The following is a 17,278-nucleotide window of genomic DNA, read 5'->3' as shown; positions in this document are numbered from 1 at the left end:
ATGAATCAGCATGCACAGAACGTGAACCACCTACCGCAGTTTAGAATACTAGATGTGGTCGATACAATCATCTTTTTTCTAGTTCGGAATTCGCAATATAACCCGTGTTACATATCAGTGCTTAAATGAATGAAGATGTGCCAGATGCTCCGTCCGTAGAGGCCGTTTCCTAAGCAGACAACAATGCAGCCCGTAATTTAGCTTTGCACAAGCGAGCCTTTGAATCCAACGAACCACTCGTGGCACGAATTGGCAAAAGTGAATTGGGCGTTTCACACCCGTGCATCGACTTCATAGGGCACCCTTCTGTCGGGGCTAGTGCAAGCGTCGAGATATATAGAGCCACCCCCCGTGTTTCCCTTGAATTGCGGGGGGAGGGGGGCGGGGCGGTGACAGAAGCTATATATTTTGATGCGCGGCTTTGCGCTGCGTGGGCATGGTGGTGATTTGGTCAGATCTCACCTGCACCTTTTGTTCGTTTTCAAGAAGGGGCATGATGTCGCCTGAATACTTCAGGTGAATAAGGTTCTCGTCAGAAACGACTTTAACATCGACATCTGAAGACCCTCTGTTGCTCGATACAAATTTTCTCGGCGATTTGCGTAAGGCGAGAGGAGAGTTGTCATTTTTGTCCGACGGCACTTTTCGTGGAAAAGTTTTTGGACGGCTCCCATTAGATTCTCACGCGCCAAAAAATATGTGAAGATAGAGCAAAGATTGCGTTCATGAACTTCTGGTTGAACCCCTGTGGAATAGCGCCGTTAGAAATGACCAGCCGGCAGCAGCAAACACACCGTGTCAAAAAACCCTAAGATTGCCAGTAAAGCGCTTCTCAAACACAAGGCAAGGTGTGAAGATGTGGTCAAAGTAGCCTTGATTTGGTCGGAGCCACGCTTACTGCGATTTCACGTGTCAGAGAAACTTTTTATGAATGGACTCTACGGTTCCCACATTTGTTGAACATGGCACCATCACCGACCCGCTCCAGTTGTCTGAGACCATCGCTTTCTCCCAGACCAACGCAGTCAAGTTACCCAGGTACTGTTTGAGCAATTCAGTGCCATTCAAACAGGGCAGATTGTCCGGACCAGAAGTTTGGTGACATCCGACTAACGAGGTGCATTCGTATACTATGACGTTTTGCATTCACAGTAGATTTTCCCGCTACGGGTGTGCGAAGGAGAACGGGAAGAACTTGAGTGTTGTTTGAAGCATTCGGTCCTGATAGATAGCATACACGGATGCAGAATTTGGGAGTAAGCGCAGTTTCCTGTCCTGCTCGTTTCACAGCGACCACATCAAAGACAGCCAAGCTGACCGTGTTTCGCCTTTTGAGAATCGATGCGCGAAGTTGTTACCAGGAAAACGATTGGTGCCTTTAACTAAAGCCCATGGCATGGCCGCGAGGCGGCAGTTGCGCGTCGGCATATCACCGAAGTTGCATAAGTCTTAGGGAACGAGTCGTGGGACGCGTTTCGACATTCGGTTTGAGAGAACAAGAAACCGTATTCGCCGAACCCCTCTCCAGTGAGCAGCCTGGTATGAAAGACCCGTTAGGTGTCAGCTTGACGGCGGCACCGCGATAAGGTCCCTCGACAGTTTGTGTAGGAAGTTGAACCCATTGTGACCAACTTTCTCATTACTCAATAAGGGAATGAAACCGAATAACCAAATCGCCAGTAGTGTTTCAAATATTTTGAATATATTCTGGTTAAATCACTGTGTGGACAGTTGAGGGATTTACCCGAGCAGTTGCGTTCTCCTGTATCATCCCGTATCATCCCGATAATGACGACCAGTAACATAGTTCTGTCATGAATAGCTATCGCTGAGTGTTAGAAGATGGACAGTTGATTGATATTTTGATCAAAATATCAGCATTGATCACGTTCCATAAGAAACCAGAGTTACCCGGAAAGATAGCAAGCAACATATGTATGCAAATGAATGGTGGACAAGTGAAACACTCATATGAAAAGACGCTTTTATTCAAAGCTTCGGAAACTATAAGGAACAAATAAGTCCAAAGGCCAACGTCGAAAAAGTCGCTTGGATTTGACTGAGCGCACGACTGCGCAAACCGTCACACGACGGTAAGGTCCAGTCTCTTTATGACGGCCAGCTGTGATCGCACATTTGCCGTCTGTTGGAATTCGGTGAGCATTTTCCGTTTAGTTTGTTTACTAGGTTTATGGAAGTTGACCATGCGGTGTGTCGTTCGAGCTCTGAACATGACTTATTCCTGCGGTTTTATAAAAAACCCATTTCGAAAGGTACACTGGCATTCATGGGAGTAATGCCGGTTGTTCCTGCTACTGCAAGCGATGGAATTGGCGCACCAATGAAGTTGAAGAAAAGAGAACGAAAAATAACATGGCAGTAAGGGACAATGTACCGCCCACAGACGCTTCACAGTTGAGAGCGATAAAGATACTCAAACCGGTTCACATTTCCATAGACAGTGGATGGCAGATATAACATAACTTCAAAGAGGAGATAACGAGGAAGGATTCGTCTGCCGTTTGGCTTCGGTTGGCATCATCTGGATCAATAAATGTGCAGCTCTGAGAAAGGCTTACTTCCACCCAAATGTGATCTCACAAACAACGAAACAAGCACCATAGGAAAGGGCAGTAGAGTACACCCTAGATAGAATCGAACGAGAGCATTCTTGAGACCATGCAGAGTAAGTCAGTTCGATGGCACATGCAGTTGGGATGTACGGACCAGCAACGCATCCTGTTAGGATTAGAACCATCTGCATGACAAGCCACACAAGCAAACTATCGAGCTATGCATTCTCACCTCATTTCAAGCCAGATCTGAATAAATAACGTTGCGCGCCGGTTGTTTGCATTCAGTTGGCTATTAGTTCGTCATATTGTTTGCATGGATGCTCTGAAGTCGGCGGATGTATGCTGTGTATCGTGGTAAGGCGAAAAAAGAGGGATGGTTTGTTGTACCGCCTTCATGCATTTAAATCAGTGCATGTCATGGGCCTGTATACTCATTTGGGCCTCAGGCGACTGCATTTAAATCAGTGCATGTCATGGGCCTCAGGCGATTGGAATGAGTGTACGAAAAGTGCCACCAGTTGCATTCAAGACGCAATCTTGAATCAGTTGCGTGACCTTTGTTCCATTAGCCCTAAACAGACGGAAGCGCGAACACCTCCTTATCAAACCTAGGCACACAGTGGAAGACAGTAACACAATTCACGAGTGTCAGTTGCTTCAAACACTTGAGCCAACACTCAACATTCTAGTAGTTGGTGACTTCGACCTTTGAATCTCCTTTCTCCGTGGTTTGACACTATTGGGATGAAACCACGAAAATCTGACGCAGGATTTTGAAAGCGATCCGGGCACTTTACATCAACCTCACTGCAAGCAGTCCTTCCCTATAACAATCAGTCTCTAATGAGACCGAAATGGCTTTTCATTTCCTCCTTTCGAAGTCGCAACGGAGAGGAAAATCCGAACGAGACAACGAAAGCAGTTGTAACTTTGTGAACTCTGCTGACATCGAAATGCTGCTGCGGCAAGATGGGACAAGAAAAGTGCTCAAACGCTTTGGATCACATCATACAGAATAAAACAGGCATTATGGACACCGGGAAGAATTTGGTGCATTCCCAAGGCTGCTGAACAACAAATTTGGAAAAGGCGTAGTGACACAATGGATAAGTAGAGAATAGACTTACGTCTACGTAGCGACGTAACACATCCCACCATGCCTGAGCGGTGAAGTAAAGTCCTTGCAGTGAGAAGCGTAACTGAGGGGTAGAAAAAGTTACAAAATTATTAGAGTGAAGACTTCGAACAAGATTGTCTTCAGAGCTTCCTTAGTTGACTACATAAGACATAAAAAAGATGGATAAAATAGGTAGGCCGTCGCGTGGGTATCGATCATCAAGGATATGCACCATGATAGATTCAGTTTGGAGCATTCCGAATCACGTTCCCTGTACAGCTGGTTAAAGAAGGTCCGTGGGATCGTGAATTCTTGATGCCTCAAGCAAAACATGACTAGCCTACGATAACGGTCTGAGGTATTAGAACTTTGTTGAAACGTTTGAGTGAAATTCATACAATACTCAGACTGGGCTAGATGTTCTGTCAATGTACTGTTTAACCGCCAGGTGAAAACCGATGGCGTTTTCGACGAACTGTTATCCTCTCGATATATCTCCTTCCACAAGAACGGAAACAGATGACATTCTATCCTTCAGAAATTGAACTACGATAGGTATCTAGGTAGAGCTAACAGAATGTCAGTCAAATGAGCTGGGGAGGGGCTGACTAGTTCGGTGCATCCCAGTGTCTTCCATTGAGGGCTAAGAGTGTTTCCGTCTGTACCTACCTCGGAGGTTACCAGCAGGATGACTATGTAGAAGTCCTTTGTGAATAAACAGATCAACAAGAACATTCAGCTCATATTGAGCAGTAACTTCAGTGCACGTCCATCCGGTTCTATCCGCCACGCGGTCGATAAGACTCGGTTTGTTTGAGGGTAACAGAGCCACCGAAGTGAGTGTATACGCACAAGTTTCAAACGCAGGTGAGCTGTGATAAATGCCATTTAATTCAATACAACAAGGAGTGCTCGGACGCAAAGACAAATCGATGGAATTATGGTATTCACCAATGTAGGATAACAACCGACTTTATAGCCAAGATCGAATACGTTGTTAACCTCAATTCAGGCAACAGATTATACGCCTAACACCATTTGACGGTAGTGTGGGGAGATTGGGTTATTTTCAGGTGAAATTTCGTCCTATACACGGAGCCAAACTATGCTGAATAGCCAAGAAGCACTGTGCATCAATGTACAGTCAACAGATGACCCCACGATGCAGTTTCCGTGAATGAAGGATGAGTGGGGTGGGCTAATCGTTCAGATGTAGTACCTTTTCGGTGCCTGACTGCCATGCCACCAGAAGGAAGCACGAGGGCTGAGATACTGCTAAGTTGCCTGGGGTTAGACAGTGGAAGTCGACAGACAGAGATCAGGTTCGAACCACGGACCTTCCGGTTGGTAAATTCGTCCTCTAACCACTGAGCCATCTCGCCCCCCTGGGGTGAGCTAATTACAATGGTGATCTGCCGCTCGTGGCCGAACGGTTAGGTGTTCAAACGACTAGCCGGGAGGTCGCAGATTTGAAACTTTTTGTAGGTTCGTGAGATGCGCACTGATGATGATTCCCAATAAGGATAAAACAGCCGCGCAGTGCTTCTGGGCTTCTCAGCACAGTTCGGTTCGACTTGCAAGACGAAATTTCAATTGAGTGTAGGATTTTGAGAGAGATCCGCATATGACAAAACGTTGTGACGAAAATTGACTTGTACGTACACAGGGTAAGTGGCACCGCGAAGCCTAACCAGGTATGGCCGGGCTAGAAATACCAGAGCAAACCTTCTAATCAGCGGGCTAATCATGGATGATACAGCAGTATGAGAGCAGCAAATTTCGTAATAACAGTAGAAGCNAGTAGAAGCAGTTCAGCAGGAAATAACAGAGTTGTAAAAAAAGATCCAGAATAATAGACCCGAATTAATGAAAATTGTTTGGGACAGAGCAATCACGGCAAAATCATTGCATCTTTACTGACTACCCTACAGAAATTTGGTGTTCCACACTAACTGGTAGATAAGATTACTGTCAAAAGAAGCGTACTGCGGATAAAACGTCGTGAAAAAGAGACAAGGAGAAAAGTCAAATAAATTTCAGTGCAAAACCCAGACATCTATTGTTCCAGGTATAGCACATTTTTTGTGTAAGTCACTGCAGAAGATGAACGTATTAGACAATGCGCGGTTTAGATATACGCAGTCTTTGACAATGCGTTCTCCTTTCATGGTTGGGAATAGATAGGAATCTGAAAAAGATCTGTGGGCGCCCGAAATGGCACACACAATTCGTTCATCCGATCCGCTGGAAATGTGTAACCATAGCTGCATTTAGAGCATACTTTAAGGCCTGTCGACTCCACCTTGTAAACACTAACTGCCAGTATTTTTATCTGTTCGAAAATCATTGGTTGCTTTGGGGTTGGTGGCACCGGTGGAACGAAGAAGGCCTTCGCTGCGGAGTTGTTCATTACAAAACACCAACTGAACAGTTACAGACTATTGGACATGGAAGCGAAACTCTCAGTCCCAAAAGACGCAAAGCGGGGTTACGAGAAAACAAATTATTCGCATGACTCATCAGTAGTATCCAATGTTACACCGATATCGATTACAGCGGTGAAGTGTCAGTGTTGAACACTGATGTCATGCTGTCGATGATGATTATGATTACTGATATCGATGGGTGGATATTCCACACTGATTTTATTGAGATTAGATGAGGGGATAGCTCACCACATCGGCCTCATCACGGCTGAAACGCTGCACAAACAGACCCACCGCAATGTGATAACATAACTCACCAGCACTGGTAGATCAGAAAAGGATTTTGTGGTGTGTTGATTGAGTGGCACTGGAGTGTTCTGTAAGCAATCAACTGTCGTCCCCACTCTATTATCATCATCATCACAGACGGCATAGCATGTGTTCAGCACCGATGCTCTGCTGATGTACCCACGCCATCTGTCAACATATCGCTCAATGAAAACCAGATCCGTGAGAGCACTTGAAATGCCAAGATCAACCCAAAAACATTGAGCGTGAACAGTTTACAAAAACCGCCAACAGAAGGCATCGCTAAACAATATCCTTGGCTCAGTTATACCGAACATAGTCGCAACGCGTTACAGATGTCGCACCTTATACGATTGATTGGTTCACCGATGATCCGGAACCAAGAGGATGGAGAGTGCCTAATCAATACCGATCTCTTGAACAAACACCTATCGCGTTCGGCTGTTTTCACTGGGCTATCGAGAGGCATATATAATAATAACCAGTAATAATCGTTCAGGTATAACAACCTTCAGGTGCCCGACTTCCGTTCCCCCATCATTCCCGGGGGAAGCACGAGGACTGAAATAGTGCCAGGTTGCCCAAGCCTAAACACGAGCGGTCGAGATGCAGAGGTTAGTTTCGAACCACGAACCTTACGGCCAGTTTTTGCCTTAAACACCGAGCGATCTCCATTTCCGGTGACATTTGGTCAAACCGATAGGTTATTCTAGTGTTTGTCCGAACATTTTCGTTGCCCAGTTTCCGTACGAAAATCCACACCACAAGTTCTCCTGCATGTCAACTGATTATCGACCTTTTCGGATAGTCTACACAATGCAGTTAAAGGGCGGTTTCCTCATGGCAGGCATTTTCTGTGATGCTCACACCGACAAATCAAATCATCCAGAGTTGGTGGCCTTCGCAACGCTGCTACGATGTGCGAGAACTAAGGTGCTGTCAGATTACACGAGCGAGTTGGACGCTGGGGATGATCTAATCCTTAAATATCGAGGTTCCAATCAAGCCAAATAATATGGCTCGAGTGAGCACACATCTGAGGGGATTCGAGCCAGGTTAGACACCGAACGTTTGGCAAATAAGCTGATTCAGCTGGTTCAGTGCCGAACAAAAACGACCATAAAGTGAACGAGGAACATTGGAACACCACGTTTCAAATACTGTGAGTTATTTCAAAGCTAGAAGCCAGAGCGCTGCGAACGCAGAACCGGAAATTATGAGAAATTCTACCCTCTGCTTCATTAAGCGGTCATAATTGAGGGTTAAAGTCAAACAGAAAGAGGGAAGTATCAGGGTATAAAGCTTACCCGCAGGACCTCCCATATCAGTGATCCTGGCAGCGGACGGTGCCATAAACAGTAGAAGTGGCCGAATCCGGATAGGAAGAGGTACGCTGACGTAAAGAACCGAGTGAACAATTTCAGGGGCAACACCTACATAAGTGAGATTGAAAAGATATTGGAGACGTCATTGTGACAAAAAGCACAAGCAAAGCGAGTCGTTTAAGGACATATCAAGTGCTAAAGATTAGGAGGAAATCGGGCAGGTCATTAAGATGCAAAGTACGCGTCACAGCTCTCTCAATTTTACGAGACTGTCGTTAAAAGTGCCTGCCAAAAGACGCAATGAGGCAACCGAAATGAAACTCCACATTTGAACAGAATAATACCTTAAACCAGCAAATCGAAGGACCAATGAATGAGGTACCCAACCGTAGGGTTACCTATGAAGATTAATGCGTCAGTCGCGATGGAATTCAGCTCGAAGTTCTGCGGAACGCAGAAATATAGGGACAGGTAGCTTCAACAAAATGGCTCAAACAGTTCCAATCAACTACCACACAAGTAGATGAGACGAAAGCCTTAATAAACTAAGTTGAGTTCCCTCCGAAAGACAGCGCGAGACCGTGGATTGCCCATTGAACGTCGCAGGCGCTTAGTCATCAAGAAATCGGAAAATTGACTACGGTTTGCTTACACCCCCTTTAACTGTTATTTCGACACCTCTGCACTACCGAACGGATGATGCGAAGCGCAATATTGTGAGACAAATACAAGCCGACACCTCCTATTCAACTGCGAGTATGAAGTAAACTATTGTTAAATCACTGATAAAACTACTGTGGAATGAAAGAAGGCTGAAAACTGAGTTGGGCACCCAGGTAGGCCATTGTAGCGTGGTGGAAACATGGGGCAAAGACGTACGCGATAGGAGCCGGTGAAATGGTACACCAAGAGGTACAGTTGCATCCAACCTTTCCATTCCCGAGTGATATCAACATGATTGAGTCTCGTCTGTAGAAGAGAACAAAACAGAGTTTGGAGGAAGGTTGTGATTTCCTTTTAATACAGGGATTGATCACCACAATATTCTAAACGTGAATTCCGTGAATACCAAAGTATGATGGTTCATTGGTGATAGGGAGTTATAGGGATCAGAGAGCCAACTGCCACTTGATCTGCAGCTAATTAACACACCTCAGGTACCAACATTTAGATATATTGCCAGCCACCACTCACGAAAGTTATGAAGGCGATTGTATGTAATAAACCATACGCATATCCACATTCGGGCTGTTAAGCTCTTGTCTATAGCAGAAATATCACTTTACAAAAAGAAACCCAGTGAAAGGGACTGCATGAAATCAAGGTTACATACTGAGCGTGTGATCTCTTTTCTAGCCATGCCGGGAAGCTTTTGTATGGACCGATGACAATCTCTCTTGATGGCATGGAAGATTGAAACAGCAGAATATCGAAGACACGAAGGCAGATGTGGCAACATCATGGTGTAGCGGTGATACTACTGATGAGGAGGCACGCGAGTAGTATGTATTGTTCGTAGAATTTCGCTTTGCGTCTATTGAAAAAGGGAGATCTGTTGCGGAATTCGTGGAGCCACTTTGTAACATTTGCTTGGATTTGACCGACGAATGAGTGGAGTCAATGAATCTCCAGGAAAGTTCAAGAAGACTCGTTCGGGAGAAGATCGGTGTCCAGTTGTTGTAACTAAAATGCAGATTAGGGTTTTGCTTCCCTGTTCAATGGTCTGTAACCGGTCAGTTGGCATTTCCTAATAAACAACTCCGCGGCGAAGGCCTTCTTCCTTTCAATGGTAATTGGTTACCCTAGTCGAAGGAACAAGTTTGGAGGCAACCGCGTCTGGAGATTTCCGCATACGCCGCCAAATGCAAGGAACACAGATTAGTTGTTTGGAAAAAGAGCGATTCCGGGATTTGACGATCTCTACTTCGGTTGAAACCATGAGCTGCAAGCCTGTCGACCTATTTACTTGTTCACCTCAGCAGTCCATTTTTGATACTCTCTCGCACTGTCAAGTTAACCCAGTGGAATAGACTGGCGTCGGTTGCGAGACATTATGACGCGACAGATTCAACGGCAAAGTTGACCACATTTGACATCGCGCATTTTGACCATCAATCTGTGCAAATCTCGTGTTGCTACAGACAGGTTCTGACAGGCGAGAAACGCAACTGAGCGGCTTCAATAATAAGTCAAAATATATGGTTTTCACGGGAGACTCAACTGAATCCCTCGGTTATGATGTCCTCCAAATTTTAATAAACCATACGCATATCCACATTCGGGCTGTTAAGCTTTTGTCTATAGCAGAAATATCACTTTACAAAAAGAAACCCAGTGAAAGGGACTGCATGAAATCAAGGTTACATACTGAGCGTGTGATCTCTTTTCTAGCCATGCCGGGAAGCTTTTGTATGGACCGATGACAATCTCTCTTGATGGCATGGAAGATTGAAACAGCAGAATATCGAAGACACGAAGGCAGATGTGGCAACATCATGGTGTAGCGGTGATACTACTGATGAGGAGGCACGCGAGTAGTATGTATTGTTCGTAGAATTTCGCTTTGCGTCTATTGAAAAAGGGAGATCTGTTGCGGAATTCGTGGAGCCACTTTGTAACATTTGCTTGGATTTGACCGACGAATGAGTGGAGTCAATGAATCTCCAGGAAAGTTCAAGAAGACTCGTTCGGGAGAAGATCGGTGTCCAGTTGTTGTAACTAAAATGCAGATTAGGGTTTTGCTTCCCTGTTCAATGGTCTGTAACCGGTCAGTTGGCATTTCCTAATAAACAACTCCGCGGCGAAGGCCTTCTTCCTTTCAATGGTAATTGGTTACCCTAGTCGAAGGAACAAGTTTGGAGGCAACCGCGTCTGGAGATTTCCGCATACGCCGCCAAATGCAAGGAACACAGATTAGTTGTTTGGAAAAAGAGCGATTCCGGGATTTGACGATCTCTACTTCGGTTGAAACCATGAGCTGCAAGCCTGTCGACCTATTTACTTGTTCACCTCAGCAGTCCATTTTTGATACTCTCTCGCACTGTCAAGTTAACCCAGTGGAATAGACTGGCGTCGGTTGCGAGACATTATGACGCGACAGATTCAACGGCAAAGTTGACCACATTTGACATCGCGCATTTTGACCATCAATCTGTGCAAATCTCGTGTTGCTACAGACAGGTTCTGACAGGCGAGAAACGCAACTGAGCGGCTTCAATAATAAGTCAAAATATATGGTTTTCACGGGAGACTCAACTGAATCCCTCGGTTATGATGTCCTCCAAATTTCAGTTGTAAAACATCATATACGAGAGATTCAATTGAGTCTCCCGTGAAAACCAAAGTGACTTGCAAATGAGTGTATTTCTCGAAAACAGTGCAATTTGGGTTCAAGTAGATCATAAGGTTGACGGAAACTCGGGGACTGCGCCTACCTGATGAGCCCCAAGAAGGGTGAAACCGGTCGTGGGCTGTCGAAGAGTTTTCAGCAACCTTGTGAGTAGTTTCCTTTATGAAAAAAGTCAAAATATACTTTATAAACACAGTGCGGTAGAGAGATTAGTCACAATACCCATGCTCCATTTGCGAAGTGGTGAACGGTTCACAACTGACCGGTCTAATGGAGGTGAACGAAAAGGAGATATATTTTATAGCTGAAACACGGCACATGCAGAACCATTTCAAGTCGTTCGGGTTTACAGAGGTTTTCACCACAGATAACAAGTTAACACGTACTTCTTTCGTTGGACCACTGAAGAACAATCCGAGTACGAATAGGTAGGTCATCGGGAGAAGAAAGCTCATCGTTGTGAAGCCCTTGTTCGTTTTCATGAAGAGAACAGTTCTGTCAATGGTGAGAAAATTACCCGGAATAAAGAGTGAACTAGAAATGTCATGCCAAAGCAACAAATTATTGAAACATGAATGCGCGACATGAGGCGTGCTAGAGGATCAAGACCACAAATGTGCGGGTCTCAAATCAGCCTAATTTCGCATTCCTCCACGATGTACAACACCATAACTGCTTTTGGTTATCTAATCCGGTGACTTCAAAGAAGAACACACTATACAACATGATAAGTTTTCCTCACAATTTAGGAAGATGTGACTGGAGACTGTGACAATGAATCTCATTTGCTGATTGGTAGAAACACCCCTATCTCAGATCAGCAACAAACACAGATCAATCGGAGTTAACAGAGCCTCTTGGATTTTTACTGTGAAACCAAACGATCAATTGGTGGGCTGTGGCGCGGTTAAATATGACAATTGCTTACCTATCACAGATAAAGAAATAGACGAGTATCAGCCCGAATTGTGACAGAGTAGTGACAAGTTCATAGAACTCTTGAAAAGTTGTGCTTGCTTCCAACTTCCGCGAGCCGAGTTTTTGGGGATACGTGGCGTTTTCCACCAGAGTTGATCGGACACCCAAACAACATGACAAACGCAACCAGATGATTGATAGCCAGCGGCATCGAGATACTGATAGAGGGAGAGAGAGAGAGAAATTTACGGTAATTTGTCGCAGAGGAATTCAAAGTTGTTGACTTAACTTTCACAAAATGAGGATAAATCGCTTTTTACTTTTGTCACTAGCTCCCCATACGTTCAATTTAATTGTATTCCTAACGCAGTGCGCTCAACTAGTGGTCACTTCACCAACTATTGATGCGCTTATCTGTGCGAAGAAAATCCTGCGCGGAACAGCGAAAAGTAGAAGAAAATAAGAGGATATTTGGGTTGCTTATTGGCCTGATATGTCTGGGAGCGACTGNTATTTGGGTTGCTTATTGGCCTGATATGTCTGAGGAGCGACTGGACTAAGCCATTTGACGATTGTTTGCTGAACCGTCTGAGGTGGGTTCTGATTTGTCAAACTATCGGCCAATCAGAGTCAGACGTCAAATCACATGAGAACACGAAAACCATGCCTTGGTCATATGTGCTGCCTCGAGCTGACAAGTATTCTCAAGCACCTAATGGATGGTACAAGCCAGGGGTCACTACAGAACACTTTACTAACACGAAAAACAGTACACGGGGTTTGCAAGCGACGATTAAACTATAATAATGAAATCAAGCGGATCACTATATGTTTTATCATTCTCACATTGGACTTGGCCAAATATCAGTCTGGTGACCTCGATTCGGACGTCAAGCTAGGTTACAGTCTTAGGAGCCCAGCATTCGAACACACCAAAACATTCAGGGTGGGGTGGGTTGAAGAAGCATTTCGTGAACAGTGCACAGTAGGCTCAGGCGGATACTTTACAGCATACGAATGGAATGGGACAAAACATGAGGTGCTAGTTTGTGCAGACGAAAAAATAAGTCATTTCGGTTCGTCAACTTTTCTCTCCCTCCAGACAGGTCGTGAACGGTCACATAGGACGGAACCCAATCGCTTGACAGGTGAAAGTGGTCAAATCGTCCAACGGCGCGGACTTACTTCATCCGTAGCGAATATCATAAACCAAGTCCCGAACGACTGCAGACTAATTAGTTCGTCTCAGAAAGTGTAAAAATTGAGAGCCGACAAACCAACCGGCAGACGGAAAGTTGTACCCAAGACTTAGGCTCTACTGTAACCGCATTGTGTCGCACGAACTTGTTGAACGGACGCGACGCTAACGGGAGATAAAAGATTCCAGAGACATTCGACTCAGGTGAGGAATCAAAACAGGTAGCGGTGTTATTTGGTGTGCAAAGGTGTCTCTATTGCAACAACTTCGTCGCAGAAGAATTCGACGGGCTCAGAAGTAGGAAGGAGAACTATAAAGTAGGGAGTTTCCAAAAGACGAATTCAATCGGACAGGGCAACGGCGTGTGAGGGTAGCGGACTGTGAAGTACGCATACACCGAGGAGCCAAACTATTCAGTTGTCCCCACTTGAACTGTCAATTGTCAGCCATCAATCGGGCGACAGCTTTAGGGATGCCTCATCCCGCTCCTCCCCCCACCGCACTTATTCCGGAACAGGTATAGAGGTCACTCAGCTAATCGCGACATTACCTATTGTGCACATATTTCCGTCGGTGAATTTTGATATTGCAAACAAATCCTGGCTGCGGCTGAATCGTGTGGACGCAAAAAAGCACGAAAATAAAAGCTGGAAGAATGCCCACGAGGACGATCATTTTTGGAATTTACAATCGTAAAAATTCGTGTGAACATCAATATGAATGACAAGGCTGAAAACCGGCGATAATGTCCCAAGAAGAGCAAAGGATGGCATTATGTCTTAAAAACGTGCATTTCATCGACAGAATGACCAAAGATAGTAACTAGCGAAACTTCCCCCAGTAGGCAACCGGGAAAAACCACGTTCCATGACGCACACCTTACCGTGGTACCGCACACCTGGTGTGAAGCTAAAGTACACTTAATCGTGAAGTCGTGATGAATGGATTAGACATGAGGAGAGATAAATCAGGAAGGGAGTTTGCACAAGTCTACAAGTGAGAAGTGGGAGGTCGCCCCACGTACCCAGACACTCCGTCACGTTTTTGAGCAAGAGTAGTAAATATTGTGGCGTATTTCTTTCGTTCACATGTGAACGTGAGTATTTTGACACGAGTAACATGGCTGTTGTGGCAATCCGTTGCTTGCCAAGGTACTCTCACAAAATCAAGGGCATGGGATGTATGGAGAAATGGACGCGCGTCGAAACCGTTTGATAACACACGCAGTAATGACAAACAAGACCGAATCAACACGGGTCCAGATTAAAACTGGAAAGGACTTACTTCGCGACCGAATGAAGTTGTCGTAGATGAAACAGAGTATCGAAGCGATGATGCTGCGGGAAAGAGAAGTGTGAGCTGAGAAAAAGTCCAGGTCTGGAGAATCAAAAGAATCTGGGTAACCAAAAATAGAAAAACTGCAGTAGAGGAGATCTGCTCAGCCCCAACTAAAGATGTCACAGAAATACCTACAGGGATAAGAGACGCTTCATTGACAGAAACACGGAAGATAAACACAGTCCTATGTCGCCAATAAAACCATCTCAAAGGGATGGGGCTTCTCCACGCAGTGAGCATTCTTACTCTGCGTTCTGCTTGACCTCGCGCGATTGTAGTTGCGGGAATGCAGATCGCTAGGGAGCACCAGTTCCATGGTGTCTTGTCACAGGGCGTCTTCTTGGAATGCTGCAAAACTGTAGTGCACTTAAAGTTACAACCTTGTTAGATCACGAACCTACACGGCTTAGAGCAAACTGCGGACACTCGATCAGTTAGGGATGAAAACCAAGTTACTCGATCAACCGTGCAAGTGTTCGGAATTACAGCTGAAATGAGCTGGTAAGCAACAAGTGCAACGGCATGATAAGTCAGTAATGGGACAGCTGTAGCCAAGCGTTTTTCAGCAAAGTTCAAAAAGACAAACATCTAATTAGAACTAGGCTCAGTGGAGTCCATTCAGCAGCAAGGATAGGTAATGTATGCACATTTTGAGCTCAGCTCACGGCAGTGTTCAGAGGATATGTGGCTGGTTTCTACGTTTTAGATAGCGTCACGCCATCCTTCTGAAAGGGTTTGGCGTGACAGGAGCGCGATGGATAAAATACAATCAGGCGGTACGATGTAAAGGTGCCTAGGCTGGAACCATCGGCTGAAATATATGACGAAACCACGGTGGTAGTCTCCAAGGTGGAATTTAGAAGTACGGACTGACTGATGCGATACGATCGAGGAAACAGTCAAATGGAAACAAATAACTGATAAATAACCACGCAACTATAGCACTCTTTCGGTGCCTAGCTGCCTCACCACACGAAAGAAGCACGAGAGATGGAATACTACCAGGTTTCCGAAACCTAAACAGAAATAAGACAAAACACGAATCCACTCTAGGAACATGCAGGATACTTTCATGTGCATGTAAACGGTTTGTGTCGATGATGAATCTTCATACCAACCATTAGTAAATTTCCGCAAAACCATCCATTCAAACTTGGAAAAGATCAATAAAAGTGCAATGTGACTCCATTTTGTACTCCGGAGAAACAAATCATGGGTGTTCGTCTACATAGCCGGTAACTACTACTTGGAGGGATATTTTGGTTAAAACAGCAGTTACTCTGGATGGGAGTCATTGTGCGTCCGAACCGAAGAGTCGGAACTGAGGAAATAACACGTCTGAATGTGTTCAGTCAAGAATTAGTGATGGAGCTCGAGATAGCTCAGTGGTTAAGGCGCGAACTTACTGACCATGAGGTCCGTGATTCGAACTCAACTTCAGTATTTCGACTGCTCCTGTCTAGGCTTAGGCATTCTGACAGTATCTCAGCCCTCGTGCTTACTTCGGATGGTATGACAGCTAGGCATCGAAAGACTATTACAGCTGAACAACGATAACTAAATGATGCACTGTTTATGGAAAGGTTTGTACATTACACGCTTGATTAAATTACCAAGCAATGAACGGTAGCATGATACCTCGGGTATTCTGCTTACAATCCCCACATGTATATAACAAGAAAAACTAAGGAGACAACTTGATAGGGTAATGGATTGCTTGTATGCAAAAGACATAGTTAACGGTACTCCCTAAGCGGGACATGTTACAATATTGTGATGGAGAGTGTGGTCATTATGACAAGCAGACTGCTCAGTCCAAATCAATAAATCAAGTAAACCGATATAAACTTAAGGTGTCCGACCATAAGAATAAAAAGTGTTCATCCTCATTTCGATTTCGAGATAGCTCAGTCGTCGAGGCACCAACTTACTGATCGTGGTTCGAACCCGCGCTCAGCATCTCAAATGCTCCATGACCACCTGGCAGTATCTCAGGTCTTGTGCTTCCTTCAGGTAACATGGCAGCTGGGAACCGAGGAAGTACTGCGGCTGAGCGAATATTTGTATTATTTGGATACCTTCACCTCAGGCACATGGATTTCCACATTCTTTTGTTTCAACTGCCTCATGGTTGGCACTTTTATGTTTGCACGGCCTAGGTGACAAAACCCCCATCATACGGTGCATAAAAAGGACACTCCGTTTGTTCCTGGACTATCATCAATGTTGTTGTTGCGTTGGCTAAAAATCATAGGCAGCTTTACCTGGATTACGGCTTATCCGTGAGATAAGTGAAGGAGCCTAAGTGATAGTTCTATACTCCTGACTGGAGTTTGAGCCCAGGATAGAAACGGTCCAAAGGAGAACAAACAATGACTTAGCACTGAAGCATGGAAGCTATTATCAACAGACTTAGCTGCGTTGGTCATCTCCCTGGATGTGAACTCCAAGAATGGAAACAGCAAAGGTTGGAGACAATGTCGGACATGACCCAGTTACGCGCTCAATGGCGCGCACGCATCCAAGCTCTTGCCTGTATTGCATAGCTCTTCCTCCAGATCTCCCCACAGAAAAGTCCATTGACACCCTATATCCACACATCAATTACATCAACTGTCATCTTTAATGCGTAGCTATCAGCCCCCTATCTGCCAGATCATCGGCGAACCAAACTATGGCAGATATAGCCACAGTGCGACGTGTATGCGGCTTGACGGCTGGG

The 17,278-nt window shown here is 45.1% G+C and overlaps 1 protein-coding gene across 1 annotated transcript in view; it reads right to left on the bottom strand.

The window, feature by feature from the left end:
• Window positions 1–17,278, bottom strand: part of T265_04747 (hypothetical protein) — a gene marked incomplete at both ends in the record, with an annotated part of 61,372 nt that overhangs the window by 15,059 nt on the left and 29,035 nt on the right. The window contains 5 exons of the mRNA XM_009169560.1: window positions 3,704–3,775; window positions 7,736–7,861; window positions 8,633–8,722; window positions 11,489–11,597; window positions 12,031–12,238. Coding sequence (XP_009167824.1) covers window positions 3,704–3,775; window positions 7,736–7,861; window positions 8,633–8,722; window positions 11,489–11,597; window positions 12,031–12,238 — 605 coding nt within the window. The remainder of the gene's footprint in view (window positions 1–3,703; window positions 3,776–7,735; window positions 7,862–8,632; window positions 8,723–11,488; window positions 11,598–12,030; window positions 12,239–17,278) is intronic.

The sequence above is a fragment of the Opisthorchis viverrini genome, assembly GCF_000715545.1.
Source record: "Opisthorchis viverrini unplaced genomic scaffold opera_v5_79, whole genome shotgun sequence".
Lineage (NCBI taxonomy): Eukaryota > Metazoa > Platyhelminthes > Trematoda > Opisthorchiida > Opisthorchiidae > Opisthorchis > Opisthorchis viverrini.
The sequence above is the reverse complement of the archived record's forward strand: the minus strand, read 5'-3'. Positions and strand labels throughout refer to the sequence as shown.